The sequence below is a fragment of the Papio anubis genome, chromosome 3, assembly GCF_008728515.1.
Source record: "Papio anubis isolate 15944 chromosome 3, Panubis1.0, whole genome shotgun sequence".
Lineage (NCBI taxonomy): Eukaryota > Metazoa > Chordata > Mammalia > Primates > Cercopithecidae > Papio > Papio anubis.
The window spans coordinates 67,618,596-67,634,531 of NC_044978.1; the positions used below are offsets into that span (position 1 = coordinate 67,618,596).

The 15,936-nt window shown below is 35.8% G+C and overlaps 1 protein-coding gene across 9 annotated transcripts in view; it reads left to right on the forward strand.

The window, feature by feature from the left end:
• Window positions 1-15,936, forward strand: part of TRPC3 (transient receptor potential cation channel subfamily C member 3) — a 74,975-nt gene that overhangs the window by 48,887 nt on the left and 10,152 nt on the right. For 3 of the 9 annotated variants that reach the window (XM_017959026.2, XM_009207511.3, XM_009207514.4), the window contains exons 10-11: window positions 1,237-1,284; window positions 3,144-3,227. The exons of 2 other annotated variants lie outside the window; for them this stretch is intronic. In XM_017959026.2, coding sequence (XP_017814515.2) covers window positions 1,237-1,284; window positions 3,144-3,227 — 132 coding nt within the window. 4 more of the 9 variants (XM_003899149.4, XM_009207512.3, XM_021938759.2 and 1 more) reach the window with 3 other exon arrangements.

A 15,936-nucleotide genomic window follows, 5' to 3' on the forward strand; every position in this document is an offset into this window, starting at 1 on the left:
CAAGACCTTAAAATAAATGTTCTGTCTCTTTTTTTTCTTGTCTTTTGATGTTTGTTCAATAATTTTTATGTGTGAACTTAGAAGATGTCAAAAGTAACTGTCTAGTCCACAGTCTTTCACAGACTAATACTAAATATTTTCATGATGTTTCAAGAAGTCACTGAGTCAAGGCCCTGTTTTGATCAGAACATCATATAAACTGCCAGATTGTAAACAAACAAAAAAGCCTTTAACTTGTTAAAAGTAACCAGAAAAGTTACTGTTAGAAAACACTTTGTTTTTGTGTGTTCTGTGCTTCTCAACTGTTATTCTGAAGTTACACAGTTTAAACTTCCAGCCTTCCTCTTGGTGTATGTATAGTTCACCACCACCATATTCTCCTTTTTTGTAGAAACTTTTTATTTGGCTAAATAATCTTTTTTCCATTAGTGCCATAAAATAGATACAGGCCCAAGAGCATCCTCAAATAATCATAAGTACTCATTTTATAAATAAGCAAGAAACCCTTGAGTTATCCCAGTTGAGTCATAGTTTAATTTTAACAAAGAAGATAATTTTCATGATGGTACTTTGTTATCATGAACTAACTTTCAGAGATAGAATTGGTATAGATAGATGGATGTGAGTGAACCTAAATAATAAGGAATGAGGCAGACAGGAACAAAGTTATGAAGTATAACTTTTTCTAAAATTGTGCAAATGGTCTGTAGCTATAACATCCTAAAAGCCCACAAGATATCAATGTTATCTCCATAAAGCATTTGCCTTCCTGAGTGAAGGTAGATATTTTTTCTCAGTTGAAACTGGGAGAAAAAGCTAAGATTAGTGCAATTTGATTTATTGCTTTTTAAAATTGTTTTGAATCTTCAAGAATTGCATTCTTTAAGAAAGTGACCTTTTAAATCTTTTTTTGTTTGACCTGGATATGGGCTCTTAAGGCTATTGGGTTACAAGTCAGCAATTGGTTGTGACAGCCCATAATTTAAAATAATACCTCATGTATGCAGTGAGAAGCAGTATAACACAAAGAAGAGAGCTTCGGCATTAGACCTGGATTTGAATTGTGGCACTTGTGGCTTATTAGCAAGGAACATGGATAAATCACTTCACAACTCTGAGCCTTAATTGTCCACCAATTGTAGACAATTGTCTAACTCTGTAGAGTTGTTGTGAGGATTATATGAGATCTACAAAGTTCCAGCCTCAACAAATATCAGTGCCCTTCCTCATTCACAGTTTACAAAGTACTTTGCTGTACATTTGAACCTCATGCAACGCTGTGAGGTAGGTATTATCATTATTCCCATTTTATAGATAAGACGATTGAAGCTATTCAGATAACTTGCTTATGCGAGGTCACATAAACTGACCAGTGTGGGGTAGGTGAAGAATTCAAGTATTTTAGCATCAGATGCCTAGCTCTCTCTGCGGCACCTGGATGCCTCATGCTCAGCACCTGAGTCCACCCTTGGTTACGGCCCACTTCCTCTCAGCAAGCTGTACCTTCAGCTGTGAGGTAACTGGTCTCTTAAAGGAGTCGGGCTCTAGTTGTCACCCTGGGCAGCTCCTGCTGCTACTGAAATTGACTTTGCTTTGAGGGGTCTTTGTTTTTCTGGGGATTTATTAACTGAGACTTTATTGCAAAAAAGAAGTCTCTCAAATGTGGGAGCTCACAACCCTTGCACTTCACAGAACATACCTTGAATTTTCTTTTTCTAGGCAACAGGTCTCACTGACTTCATTCCTGATATTATCATAATGTAGAAGGGGAAATACTAAACGTTAGGTTGAGAGGAGCACACACAGTAGGCTTGTGGCTACCTAGACCCCTGTAAAGAAAACACAGCCTGTTCACAGGAACGGGAAGGAAGCGTTGCATTTAGGCTGTTCTCTCCTGCCTGTATGGTACCATTAACAGGAAAGAATAGCCTTTCTCAGAGAAGATGCTGGAAATAGAAAGTTGGACACTGATCTCTCAGGAGGCTTGCTCCTCGACTTTCCACTCTTCCCATATCTGGTTAAAAACTGCCACAATAAATAAATAAATTTTTGATTTTATTTTTTAAATTTTGCATACAGACGTTTACATCTCTTTAATATTACGCATATTCATAGATACTCTTCATGTATTGAATGTAGCAGAAATTTGGAGAAATTATATTTTTCTATTTCTCTTTTTTAGAAGAGAGGAAGGAGCCTCGAGAAATCTTTCCTGCTAACCTAGACAGCTAACCTCAGTCAGCAATCAGATACTGGCCTCCAGTGGTTGATTGGAGAATTAACTTTTTGTTAGCTAAGGTTTTCGCCAGGCCCAATTGTAAGAGAGCAAAGAAAGGTCCTTTCCTATCAGCGCTACTTCCTTCTCTCTTAGCATCCCACACCTTCCTGAGTTACAATGGTGGGAAGTTAGGTGGTGAGGTGAATCATCTCTTCGGCTAGAGGGCCACATCTTGGAATCACACCTTACAGTGGCAGAGCTTGTCCACAGATAAGAAGACCTGCTGATATACGTGCAGAGTAGGTAGTACCTGTGGGTTCCTCTTGTTTCCTGTTCCTACCCACTCAAAAGCTAAACCTTAAAAAGAAAAAGAGAGAAAAGAAAAGGAAACCAAAATTCTTTAGCCCAATTCTCTCCAAAATTGTGAACCTGACTCAGTATAAGGCCAAGATACTTTGGAAGATGGGTTATTTTGGCTAATATTTTAGGGCTGCAAAATATCAAATGGTGCCATCTGAACCTGCAATGTGTTTCTATTCAAGTCTAGGAGAGGAACTTAGACTCAGGAACAGATCAAACTTCTATGGAACTTGGCCTTCTAGATGCCTTGAGTACATTTTGATAAAGTATGCAAGGTCCCCAGGAAAAATTATGTTTCTTATGAGCCAATTTTTAACATATAATTTCAATTAAATAGTTCTATTACAGTAGTACATTGTGCCAACATTTTGATAAATGTGAGCATATTACTCACAGTAATTTTAACCTTTGGGAATATATTACATCACTTACAAAGCTCAACTTCCACAGAATGTTTCTTGGGAATGTTGACTCCAGAAATGTTATCAAGGAGAATAAATGGATTATATTTTTTATTCCAAATGAATGTATTCTAATTTACTAGGTTAATTGTATTTTTTCCTAGTTAAACCTCTTCACTCAGTCTAACTCAAGAGTTTTTGAATCACACAGTTTTAACAGCATTCTCAATCAGCCAACACGTTATCAGGTAAGCATTCATTAGACGTATCTCTTGATCTGTATGTGATTCCATATATGTCTGCGTGTGTGTTTGTGTGTGTGTCATGAGTTGAATTATATTCTTGAGATATGCCATGAGGATAGCTCAGAACAAAGAAAATGATTCAACACCTGTGAAATTTTTTTAAAAAATTAAAAATAAAAGAAAATAGTATGTTAGTTGGAGGAGACTTTAGAAATCAGAGTCCAAGTCCTTCATTGTTTTTAACTGAGTTCCTCTCACAATATTGAAAGCAAAGTGTTGCTACAATTACCAAATAATGTATAACTTAAACTGGAGAAAGCAGTAGAAGACAGAGTACGTTAGAATGAATAATTCTCCCACAGCAGAAAAACTTGGTTTTTCTCTATGTTTTTCTTTCAGGTGATCCATTTTTTTAAATGGATTGTTTGGCTATACTGTTTCATGAGTACTACTTTAAAATATCTTCTGCATTTTGATACTGGATGTGACATTTGAACACTATTCTCCAACTCAGGGGAAGTTATAGCCCTTTGTTTTTCATCTAGTTGATCATTTTGATCATCAAGTCTTTGACTTTCTGATGTGTATAAGTTCACAAAAGTGAAGATCAAGGAATTTATAATATATTGGTGATGTCAATTACTGCATATTGTTCTATTCCTTATCCAATTTTTTTAGAAGCAGGAAACCACAAAATGACTCAGCACACTAATTGTCAGAGTCTTTTTTTTTTAAGAAAATTTTTGTAAATTTTACGTATTTGTTTATTTTTATGTTATTGATTTTGTCTAACTTTATTTTTAATTGATACATAATTGTACATATTCATTGTCTACATAGTGATGTTTTGATACATATATAGGGATCAGATCAGGGTAATTAGCATATCTGTCATCTCAGACATCTATCATTTCTTTGTGTTGGTAACATTCAATATCCTCCTTCTAGCTATATGAAACTGTATGATATTAAAATATCATTGTTAACTATGGTCATGCTATAATAGTGTAGAACAGTGGTCCCCAACCTTTTTGGCACCAGGGACCGGTTTTGTGGAAGACAGTTTTTTCACGGATGGGGTGGGGTGATGGTTTCAGGGTGAAAGTGTTCCACCTCAGATCATCAGGCATTAGATTCTCATAAGGAGTGCGCAACCTAGATCCCTAACATGTGCAGTTCATAATAGGGTTCACAATAATAGGAGAATCTAATGCCGCTGCTGATCTGACAGGAGGTGGAGCTCAGGCGGTAATGCTCGCTTGCCAGCCTCTCACCTCCTGCTGTGCAACCTGGTTCCCGACAGGCCACGGACAGGTGCCAGTCCTTCGCCTAGGGGTTGGGGATTCCTGGTGTAGAACACTAGAACTTATTCCTCCTATCTAGTGGTAATTTTGTTTCCTTTAACAAATCTCTCCATATCCCCCCCACCCCTACCTTTCCCAGTCTCTAGTATCCTCTGTCCTACATTTTACCTCTATGAGATCAACTTTTTTTAGCTTCCGCATATGAGATAGAACATGCGGTGCTTAACTTTATGTTCCTGGCTATTTCACTTAACATAATGTCCTCCAGTTCTATCCATGTTGCTGCAAATGACAGGATTTCAATCTTTTTTATAGAGTCTATTGTGTATATATACCACATTTTTTATACATTCATCTGTTAGACACCTAGGTTGATTTCATATTTTGAATATTGTGAATAGTGCTGCAATAAAACATGTGGGTGCAGTTGTCTCTTTGATAGGATGATTTCTTTTCCTTTAGATAAATTCCCAGGAGTGAGGTTGCTGGATCATACGGTAGCTCTATTTGTAGTTTTTGGAAAATCCTCCATACTGTTCTACATAGTGGTTGTACTAGTTTACATTCCCACCAATAACATTAGAGTTCTCTTTCTCTGCGTTCTTGCCAGCATTTTTTTTTTTTTTTTTTTGTCTTTTTGATTGTAGCCATTCTAGCTGGAGTGAGATGATATCTCATTGTGGTTTGGTTAGTGATGTTGAGCATTTTTTCATCTATTGTTGACCATTTGTATGCATTCTTTTGAGAAATGTCTGTTCAGATTATTTGCCCATTTTTAATTGGATTTTTTTTTTTTTTTTTTTTTTTGCTGTTGAGATTATTGAGTTCCTTGTATATTCTGGATATTAATCCCCTGTTGGATGAGCAATTTGCAAATATTTTCTCCCGTTTCGTAGGTTGTCTTTTCACTGTTGTTGTTTCCTTTGTTGTGCAGAAGTCTTTGGTTTGGTATGATTCCGTATGTTTATTTTTGCTTTTGTTACTTGTGCTTTTGAGGTCTTGTTTATAAAGTATTTTCCCAGACCAATGTCCTGAACATTTCTCCTATGTTTTTTTCTACTAGTTTTATCATTTCAGGTCTTACATTTAGGTCTTTGATCCATTTTGCACTGATTTTTATACAAGGTGAGCAGTGGGAGTCTAGTCTCATTCTTCTGCATATGGATATCCAGTTTTCCCAGCATCCATTACTGAAGAGACTGTCCTTTTCCCAATGAGTGTTTTTGGCATCTTTGTAAAAACTCAGTTGGTTCTAGATACATGGATTAATTTCTGAGTTCTTAATTCTGTTCCATAGGTTTATGTGTCTGTTTTTTTTTTTTTTTTTTTTTGCCAGTACCATGTGGTTTTGGTTTCTACGGCCTAGTAATATATTTTAAGGTCTGATTGTGTGATACTTCCAGTTTTTTTCTTTTTGCTCAGGATTGCTTTGGCTGTTTGGGGTCTTTCGTGATTCCCTACAAATTTTAGGATATTTTTCCTATTTCTGTGAATAATGTCATTGGTATTTTGATAGGAGTTGCATTGAATCTGTAGATTGCTTTGAGCACTATTGTCATTTTAACAGTAGTAATTCTTCTGATCCATGAGCATGGGGTACATTTCCCTTTGTATCCTCTTCAGTTTCTTTCATCAGTGTTTTGTAGTTTTCCTTGAAGAGGTCTTTCATCTCCTTGGTTAATGAATTCCTGGGTATTGTAAATGGCATTGCCTTTTTTGTTTTCTTTTTCAAATAGTTTGTTGTTCGTGTATAGAAATGCGACTGATTTTTGTATGTTAATTTTGTATTCTGCAACTTTACTGAATTTGTTTATTAGTTCTAAAAGTTATTTGGTAGAGTCTGTAGGTTTTTCAATGTATGAGATCATGTTGGCTGCAGACAGGGACAATTTGATTTCCTTCTTTCCAATTTGGATACCCTTTCTTTCTTTCTCTTGCCTAATTGTTCTGGCCAGAACGTCCGGTACTATGTTGAATAAGAGTGGTGATAGTGGGCATCCTTTTCTTGTTACAGTTCTAAAAAAGCTTCCAGCTTTTCCCAGTTCAGGAATATGTTAGCTGTGGGTTTGTTAGATGCCTTTATTACATTGAGATTCTTTCTTTCTATACCTAATTTATTAAGTTTTTTTATCATTAAGGAATACTGAATTTTATGAAAAGCTTTTATCATCTGTTGAGATAATCATACAGTTTTTATCCTTCATTCTGTTGATGTGATGTATGATGTTTATTGGTTTTTGTATGCCGAAACATCCTTGCATTCCTGGGATAAATCCCACTTGACTTATCAAGTGGGATTTTGATGTGATTTTGGATTTGATTTATTCATATTTTATTGAGGATTTTTACATCTATGTTCATCAAGGATATTGGCCTGTAGTTTTATTGAGTGCTTATTTTGGTATTGGGGTTATACTGGTCTCATAAAGTGAGTTAAGAAGAATTCCTTCTGCTTTAATTTTTCCGAATAGTTTGAGAATAATTGGTATTAATTCTTCTTTAAAGGTTCAGTGGAATTCAGCAGTGAAACCATTTGGTCCTGGACTTTATTTTATTATTATTTTTTTAGAAGATGTTTTATGCACTCATTTAATCTTGTTACCTGTTTTTGGTCTATTTAGATTTTCTATTTCTTCTTCGTTCAATCTTGGTAAATTGAATGTGTCCATGATTTTATCTGTTTTCCCAGGTTTTCTAATGTATTGGCATATGGTTATTCATAGTAGTCTCTAGTGATCTTTCATATTTCTGTGCTATCCATTGTGATGTCTCCTTTTTCATTTTCTGATTTTACTTATTTGAGCCTTATCTCTCTGTTTTTAAGTTACTCCAGCTAATGGTTTGTCAATTTTGTTTGTCTTTTAAAAAAAAAACCTTTGTTTTGTTGATTTTTTGTATTTAGTCTCAATTTTGTTTATTTCTGCTCTAATCTTTATTATTTCTTCTACCAATTTGGGGTTTGATTTGTTCATGCTTTTCTTTCATGCTTTTTTCAAGCATTTTTTATGCTTTTTTTCCCCTTTATGTGCTTCATTAGATTGCTTATTTGAAATCTTTCTAGTTTTTTGATGGATGTTGGCATTTATTGCTATAAACTTGGCGCTTACTCCTGTTTTTGCTGTGTTGCATGGGTGTTGGTTGTATTTCTATTTTCACTCATTTCAAGGAATATTAAAATTTCATTCTTAATTTTTTCCTTGACCCATTGGTCATTCAGGAATATGTTGCTTAATTTTCATGTATTTGCATAGTTTCAAGTGTGCCTTTTGTTATGATGTCTAATGTTATTCCATTGTAGTCAGATAAAATACTTGATATAATTTTGATTTTAAGTTCCTGAGACTTGTTTTATGTCCTAACATATGGTCAATCCTAGAGAATGTACCACGTGCTGATTAAAAGAATATATGTTTTGGGGTTGGGTCTGGTAGCTCACACCTGTAATCCTAACACTTTGGGAGGCCAAGGCAGAGGGATTGCTTAAGCTCAGGAGTTTGAGACCAGCCCGAGCAACATGGTGAGACCCCACCTCTACAAAAGTGAAAAAAATTAGCCAGGCATAGTGGCACATGCCTGTAATCCTAGACACTTGGGAAGCTGAGGTAGGAGGATCTCTTGAGCCCACGAAGTTGAGGCTGCAGTGAGCCATGATTGCACAACTGCACTCCAGCCTAGGGGACAGTGTGAGACACTGTCTCAAAAAAGAAACAAACAAACAAAAAAAAGTGTACTTCCAGCTGTTGGGTAAAATGTTCCATGAATGTATTTTTGGTCCATTGGTCTTGGTGTAGTTTAAACCTGATGGTTTTTTGTTGATTTTCTGTCTAAATGATCTGTCTAATGCTGAGAGTGAGGTTTAAGTCCCTAACTATTATTATATTAGGATGTATTTCTCCCTTTAGACTTAATAATATTTGCTTTATTTATCTGAGTGCTCTGGTATTGGGTGCATATATATTTACAACTGGTATATTCTCTTGCTGAGCTGATCCCCTTATTATTATATAATGCCTTTCTTTGTCTCTTTTTAAAGTTTTACTTTTAATAGTTACAGTGTATTCCATCATATGGTTATACTTATTTAATCATTCTTTTATTGATGGAAATAGAGGATATTGCTAATATTTAGCTATTACAAGCAATACTATAGTAAATCATTTTGTATATATAACATCTCAATCATGAACAAATACATGGAATTGTCTGGTTAAAATATATTTGAATTTTAATTTTTTAGCTATTATCATACTGATGGAGCTTGTACTAACTTACATTCTTACAATAAATATGTTGAGAGCACCTATTTCCTCCTTAATTTACAAACACTGTGTTACCAAAGGTTTTTATCTTCACCAGATAGGTTAAAATGTGCTGCTTTGCATTTCTTTATCATGAATGAGTTTTACCTTCTTTTTTATGTTTATTGTCATATATACTTGTTACTCCATATATATTTGCTTTTCTTGATGGGCTTTTTGTTATCAATGAAGAGGAATTCTTCATATTTTAACAATATCAGCCTTTGTGTTATGACTTAAGAATGTTTTTACCAGTTTGTGTCTTTTTAATATTTAAAGTATTTTTTCCCATCCACAACTTTTTTTATTTTTGTATAGTCAACTTTACAAATTGTTGATGGAGTCAGGTTTTGTGTCCATAGGAGATTATTTAATATTTTTAACTCATATTTCTTTAGTTCTTTCACTTCTCTGGACTCTGAAAATACTTGGTTCATGTAGAATATATTTTCATTTAACCTGTAGGATGGGAATCCAAATATGTTGTCTTTCCAGATTATTATACAGCTGGGTGTGTTGAATAATCTATCTTTTCTATTGATTTGAAATACCGCTTTAATAATTTACTAAATTCCTGTATAAATCTATTTCTAGGCTTTTCATTCTGTTCCACTGATCTGTCTATTCATGCTGTAGAATCCACATTAACATAATTGTTATAGTTTAAGACAAAAATCAAACAAACAAAACACACATACATGTGCATGCTTGCACATGTGTACATATGCATGTGCACACACACATACACATCCTTCAGGGGTTTTGTTTTGTTTTGTTTTTTTACAGAATTTCCTATTATTTTTCCTTCTTTTTTTTTTTTTTTTCTCTTTTCTTTTCTTGAGACAGAGTCTCCCTCTCTTGCCCAGGTTGGAGTGCAGTAGTGCAATCTCGGCTCACTGCAGTCTCCAACTCCTGGATTCAAGCAATTCTGCTGCCTCAGCCTCCCGAGTAGCTGGGACTACTGGTGCCTGCCACCACGCCCAGCTAATTTTGTATTTTTAGTAGAGATGGGGTTTCACTATGTTGACCAGGCTGGTCTTGAACTCCTGACCTCAAGTGATCCACTTGCCTCGGCCTCCCGAAATGCTGGGATTACAGGTATGAGCCACCAGCACCCAACCTCTTCCTTATTTTTCTATTTGAATTTTAAGGTGGGCTTGTCTGCTGGTGTCTTTATTTTGATCGCGTTAAGGCAAATTGAAGTTTTATAATGTTGTCTTTTCTTTTCTAAGGATATGATACTTTTCGATTTATTAGGTCTTCTTTTGTGTATTTGGTGACATTTTAAAGTAGTCCCCTTATTGTTTATATTAATTATGATTAATTTGGTGCAGTTCTCACAAAACCACCACATACCAACCTTTAAATGGCTAAAAGAAAATAGAAATTTATTTCTCTCTCATGTTCCTAATGTGGTACCTAACAATGTCAGGGACCCAGGCTTTTTCCATCATATTACTGCATCATAAATGGCTTTCAGTCTAACATTATCTCATGTTCCAAGAAAGCTCCTGGAGCTCTGCCTGTTATTTCTACATTCCAAAATATAGTTAGAAAGTGATAGAGAAGAAAGTTCCTTCCTATAAGAAACTTCTGTAAAGTTGCACAAACCACCTATCTGCAATGGAGCCTGGGAAATAAAGTCCTAATTTCAAGTGGCCACGCGCCAAGTCAAAAAGCTGCGGAAGAGAAATGGTAGTGTCTGGCGAAGTGGACTATACTATATGTCTTGGTGTTTATCTTAATACTTTTAAACATACTTAGGTCTCTGTTAATTGATTGATATGTTTCAAGTTTTATCTTTTGATCCTTCAGCTCTAAACTATGAAGAAAATCAATATGCGTGTTTACACCATTTTCCCCCTTCCTCTCCCAGCTCCTGCTTGTTAAATTATTAGAACTGTGCTTGTTGAGGGAAGAATAGTAATTTTCTTAATCCCTTTAGGTTCAGTACCTGGGGGCTATGAATTAAACTGATAAATGACTGATAAACAGGAGGGGGAAAAAGGATTATTTATGCATGCAGTGCACATACATGTAGAAAAACTCAGTGATGAGTGGCTCAAAGGGGTAGTTAGCATTTGGGGCTTATATACCAACTTAACAAAGGACAAGAAGTTTGTGGAGAAGTGATATGACAAAGGAAAAAGTGTTTGGGTTGCTAAAGGTAGTAAATTGTTGGAAGGTGGGAGAAACTGATAGAAGATACAGGTTATTTTAGTAAGGTTTGCTTGTACAGAACCACCTTGGTGCTGACTTTCTGTCCCCAGTGGTAATAATTGTTTTTCTCCTAATCTGAGAGGGGGAGAGGAGGAAGACCTTCACAAAGGGAAATGTATGTCTTGTTTTTAGGCAGATGGGTTAGGGCAGAGAGCTCTTTCTGTGTTTCCTACTTTTCAGTTGCCTTCGGCTCAAAATAATCCTTATGCCAAAATGGCATATTTTGGGATGGCATACTCTGATCCACTTCACTACCTTTTCAGGACTATAGCCTACATTTGGTTTAGTTTTCGTCCCACAGTTAAACATAGTCCGTATTCACCAGCAGTCTTTTTTGCCATAATTTTCTATTTATCTCTTTGTTAGCTTAAGTTTGTCTTTTTGTAATTCCTTCAAGAAGAGTTTATGGGAACTATGTTCTCTGAGTGGGTTTATATTCTAAATTAGTTTCCATTTCTATGTATTTATATTGACTACCTGTAATATACTTAGGTGATATTTTTAATGTATGTGTAGACGTTGCTCCAGAGCCTCGTGGAATGGAATGTTGATGTGCAAGAATTTGAGGCCAGACTGATTGTTTTCCTCATATAGTTGACCTGAGATTTTAGTTTGAATGCCCCAAATATCTTTATCTTTTAAATCCAACAACTCGGTATTGATTATTCTATAGGTGGATCTGTATCAATTTTTCCTGGCACACACTATGGCCATTGTATTTTTTTTTTTTTTTTTTTTAGATGGAGTCTTGCTCTGTCGTCCAGGCTGGAGCGCAGTGGCGTGATCTCAGCTCACTGCAACCTCCACTTCCCAGGTTCAAGTGATTGTCCTGCCTCAGCCTCCCAAGTAGCTGGGACTACAGGTGCCGCCACCATGCCCAGTCAATTTTTGTATTTTTTTAGTAGAGATGGGGTTTCATTGTGTTAGCCAGGATAGTCTCGATCTCCTGACCTCGTGATCCATCTGCCTTAGCCTCCTAAAGCGCTGGGATTACAGGAATGAGCCACCGCACCCGGCCACACTATGGCCTTTCAATATGTACATTTAGTCTTCTTTTAATTTTTGAATAATTTTATTGAAATATCTTGAAATATTTTCTCTGCTCCATTATTTTGGATTTCTTCTTCAAAGACACCAATTTAAAGCCTGCTGAATTCTTCTTGACTGTCTTCCATATCTATCATTTTTTCCCTATTCATTTTGAATTTTTCATCCATTTCTATTTTAGGCTCCTTTTTTCTCAAACTTTATTTTATTTTTTAATTTTATTTTTAATTGACACATTATAATATGCATACTTATGGCATACAGTGGGATATTTCAATACATGTATACATTGTGTAAGGATCAAAGCAGTGTATTTGGCGTGTTCATCGCCTTGTTCATTTATCATTTCTTTGTGGTAAGACCATTCAAAATCCTCTCGTCTAGCTATTTTAAAACATACAATACAATGTTAACTATAGTCCCCCTACTGTGCCCTGTAACACCTTAACTTACTTCTTCTATCCAACTATAACTTTGTACCTGGTGACCAACTTCTCCCCACCTCCCATTCCCCCTGCCCTCTCCAATTTCTGGTAGCCACTATTCTACTCTCTACTTCTATGAGATAAACTGTTTAAGATGTCACGTATGAGTGAGATCATATGATATTTGCCTTTCTGTACCTGGCTTATTTCATTTAACATGATGTCCTCCAGGTCCATCTGTGTTGCCACAAAGACAGAATGTCATTGTGGCTGAATAGAATTCCACTGTGTGTATATATACAACCATACTTTCTTTATCTGTTCATCTGTTGATGGACAGTTAGGTTGATTCCGTATTTTGGCTATTGTGAATAGTGCTGCAGTAAACATGGGAGTGCAGATATCTCTTCACCATACTGATTTCATTTCCTTTGGGTATATACCCAGTAGTGGGATTGCTGGATCATATGGTAGTTCTATTTTTAATTTTTTAAGTATCTCTTCAATATACTGATTTCATTTCCTTTGGATATATGCCCAGTAGTGGGCTTTTTGAATCATATGGTAGTTCTATTTTTAATTTTTTAAGGAACTTCCATACTGTTTTCTGTAATGGCTGTACTAATTTACATTCCTATCAATAGTGTATGAGTTCTCTTTCTCCACGTCCATACCAGCATTTGTTACTTTTTGTCTGTTTGATAATAGGCATCCTAACTAGGGTGAGATGAAATCTTATTGTGGTTTTGATTTGCATTTCTGTAATGATTAGTGATGTTGAACATTTTTTCATATGCCTGTTGTCCATTTGTATGTCTTCTTTTGACAAAGGTCTCTTTAGGTCTTTTGCCCATTTTTAAATTGGATTACTTGTTTTTTGCTGTTGAGTTGTTTTAAGTTTCTTATATATTCTGGATGTTAACCCCTTGTCAGTTGCATAGTTTGAAAATATGCTTGATGTAATCCCATTTGCCTATTTTTGCTTTTGTTGCCTGTGTTTTTGAGGTCTTATCCAAAAACTCCGTGCCCAGACCAGGGTCCTGAAGTATTTCCCCTATGTTTTCTTCTAGTAATTTTATCATTTTGAGTCTTACACCTGAGACTTTATTTTGAAATGATTTTTGTATGTGGTGAGAGATAGAGGTCTAGTTTTATCCTTCTGCGTGTGGATGTCCAGTTTTCCCAGCACCATTTGTTGAAGAGACTGTCCTTTCCCCAATGTATGTTCTTGGTGCATTTGTTGAAAATCAGGTAGCTGTAAGTGCTTCCTGGTTCATAGACAACTGTCTTCTCACTCTGTCTCATATGGCAGAAAAGGGACAAGGAAGTTCTGTGGGATCTCTTTTATAAGAGCACTAATCCCATTCGTAAGGGTGGAACCTAATCACCACCATCACATCGGGGATTAGGATTTGAACACATGAGTCTGGGGTGGACAAAACATTCAGTTCATAACAAGTGAACAAGTGAGTGATAATAACAATTGTTTGGTTGTTAGAGAATTTTTTTTTTCATGCAGCATGATTATAATAGGTAAGACTTACCTTTAAAACTATTACAGAACTTGGGGGTGGGTGTGGTGGCTCATGCCTGTAATCCCAGCACGCTGGGAGGCCGAGGTGGGTGGATCACCTGAAGTCAAGAGTTTGAGACCAGCCTGGTTAACATGGTGAAACCCTGTTTCTACTAGAAAAAAAAAAAAAAAAAAAAAAATCAGAACTTGGTCTGCTAAATAGGGATTTTCTTTCAAAGTGATAACTCTTAGAATATGCTAATTCTAATGGGGCTATCACAGCTCAGAATATTTTTAGAACATCTTTAAATAATTACTTTTATAATTAGTCCATAAGACAAAAAATGTTTCATTTTTTTCTAGTTACTGAACTTAGCTAGTTATTCCTATTAATAAGACTTAGTGCCATGACTTTGCATTTTTTAAAAAAATGATCACATCCAACTTCAACAAACATGTAGCCATCACCAATAGGGTCATCACCTTATGTGTTTTATATCCAAATGAGGGGTTTTTTCTCCAAAACAATTTATTTAAAGACAGAGATTCAAATATGCCCCAAGGGGCCACAGCGGAAGAGTTTCAAAAATGTTTTGATCAGGGCCAGACACGGTGGCTCACTTCTACAATCCCAGTGCTTTAGGAGGCTGATATAGGATGGCAGTTTAAGCCCAGAAGTTTGAGGCTGCAATGAGCTATGATCATGTCACTGAACTCCAGCCCTGGTGACACAGCAAGACCCTTTCTCTCAAAAAAAGACAAAAATACCAAAAATGTTTTGATCAATAGTGGTATTTATATTAAAATTAATTATTAATAGCATGTTGAAGTAATTCTTTTATGTGTGTAAAGAACTTTTTTTAACTGGGTGTGATTTTTTTTCTCAAGAACATACTTAGGAGGATGGCTATGATTAAATTCTGCTGATTTTAACGATATTTTATTTGTTATTTATTATAACAATATTTGTGTTTGGTTATTTCAAGTTAAAAGCATGCAGATATGCTATGATATGTTAAGAAATAGGAATTTATTGTGAGACTCCACAGAAGTTGGACTGTGGGTTCTTGAGTTTTATTCTCTCTATTGTCTCTTATGGGCAGATCTGCTTTCACAGCTGACTTCACTTTGGTAACACCCTTGGTCCAAACAAATACAGTATTGGACAGTCTTTGGCCCAGGTGGTGGACTCTGGTCCAGTCCATGAAGGATATAATTGATGACTTGTTTTTACTGGAAGCACATGACAGTTTTTCTCTAAATGGAGCAAAATGAGATGTTCCTGAACTCCACTCACAGTGAGCTTCCAGGCACATTCAGGACAACCCCTGTTATACATGATGTTAGGTTATACAGATACAAAGATATAGGTCATGGCTTCAAGAATCTCTCCATTGAAGTAGAATGGCAGTGTTGAGGTTAGGAAGAAAGAAAGGAAAGAATAAGTAGACAAATACTCACATAACACTACATACTCTGTGGTATAGTTATGCCTATATATGAAATAGAAATAAATATAGATGCAATGAAATATAAATGGTTTGGGAATAGAGAAAACAAAAATAGCTCAGAGCAGTCTGAACTATGTGAGGTATGCAGGCCCAGAGAACATGAGTATGGGACTTTCAGTCACAGCCCCCAACCTCTACCCATGCCTGAGGACGGTTGTCTAAATTCATTTGTTCCTGACTTGCAGCCTCACCTGTTATCTTCATGTCCCTGGAATTTGTGATGCAAAGAACAATGTATAACCATTCAAAAGCTTATGTTATTTCAAATCCTTGATAAACAACTTAGGAACTGCCTCTTCTTTACATTTAAAAACTCACTAGTACTTGCTGCTAATTGAGGCACATATCCAGGGCAACTTCAATCTGTGCTCCCCAGGTTGCAGTCCTTAAACTT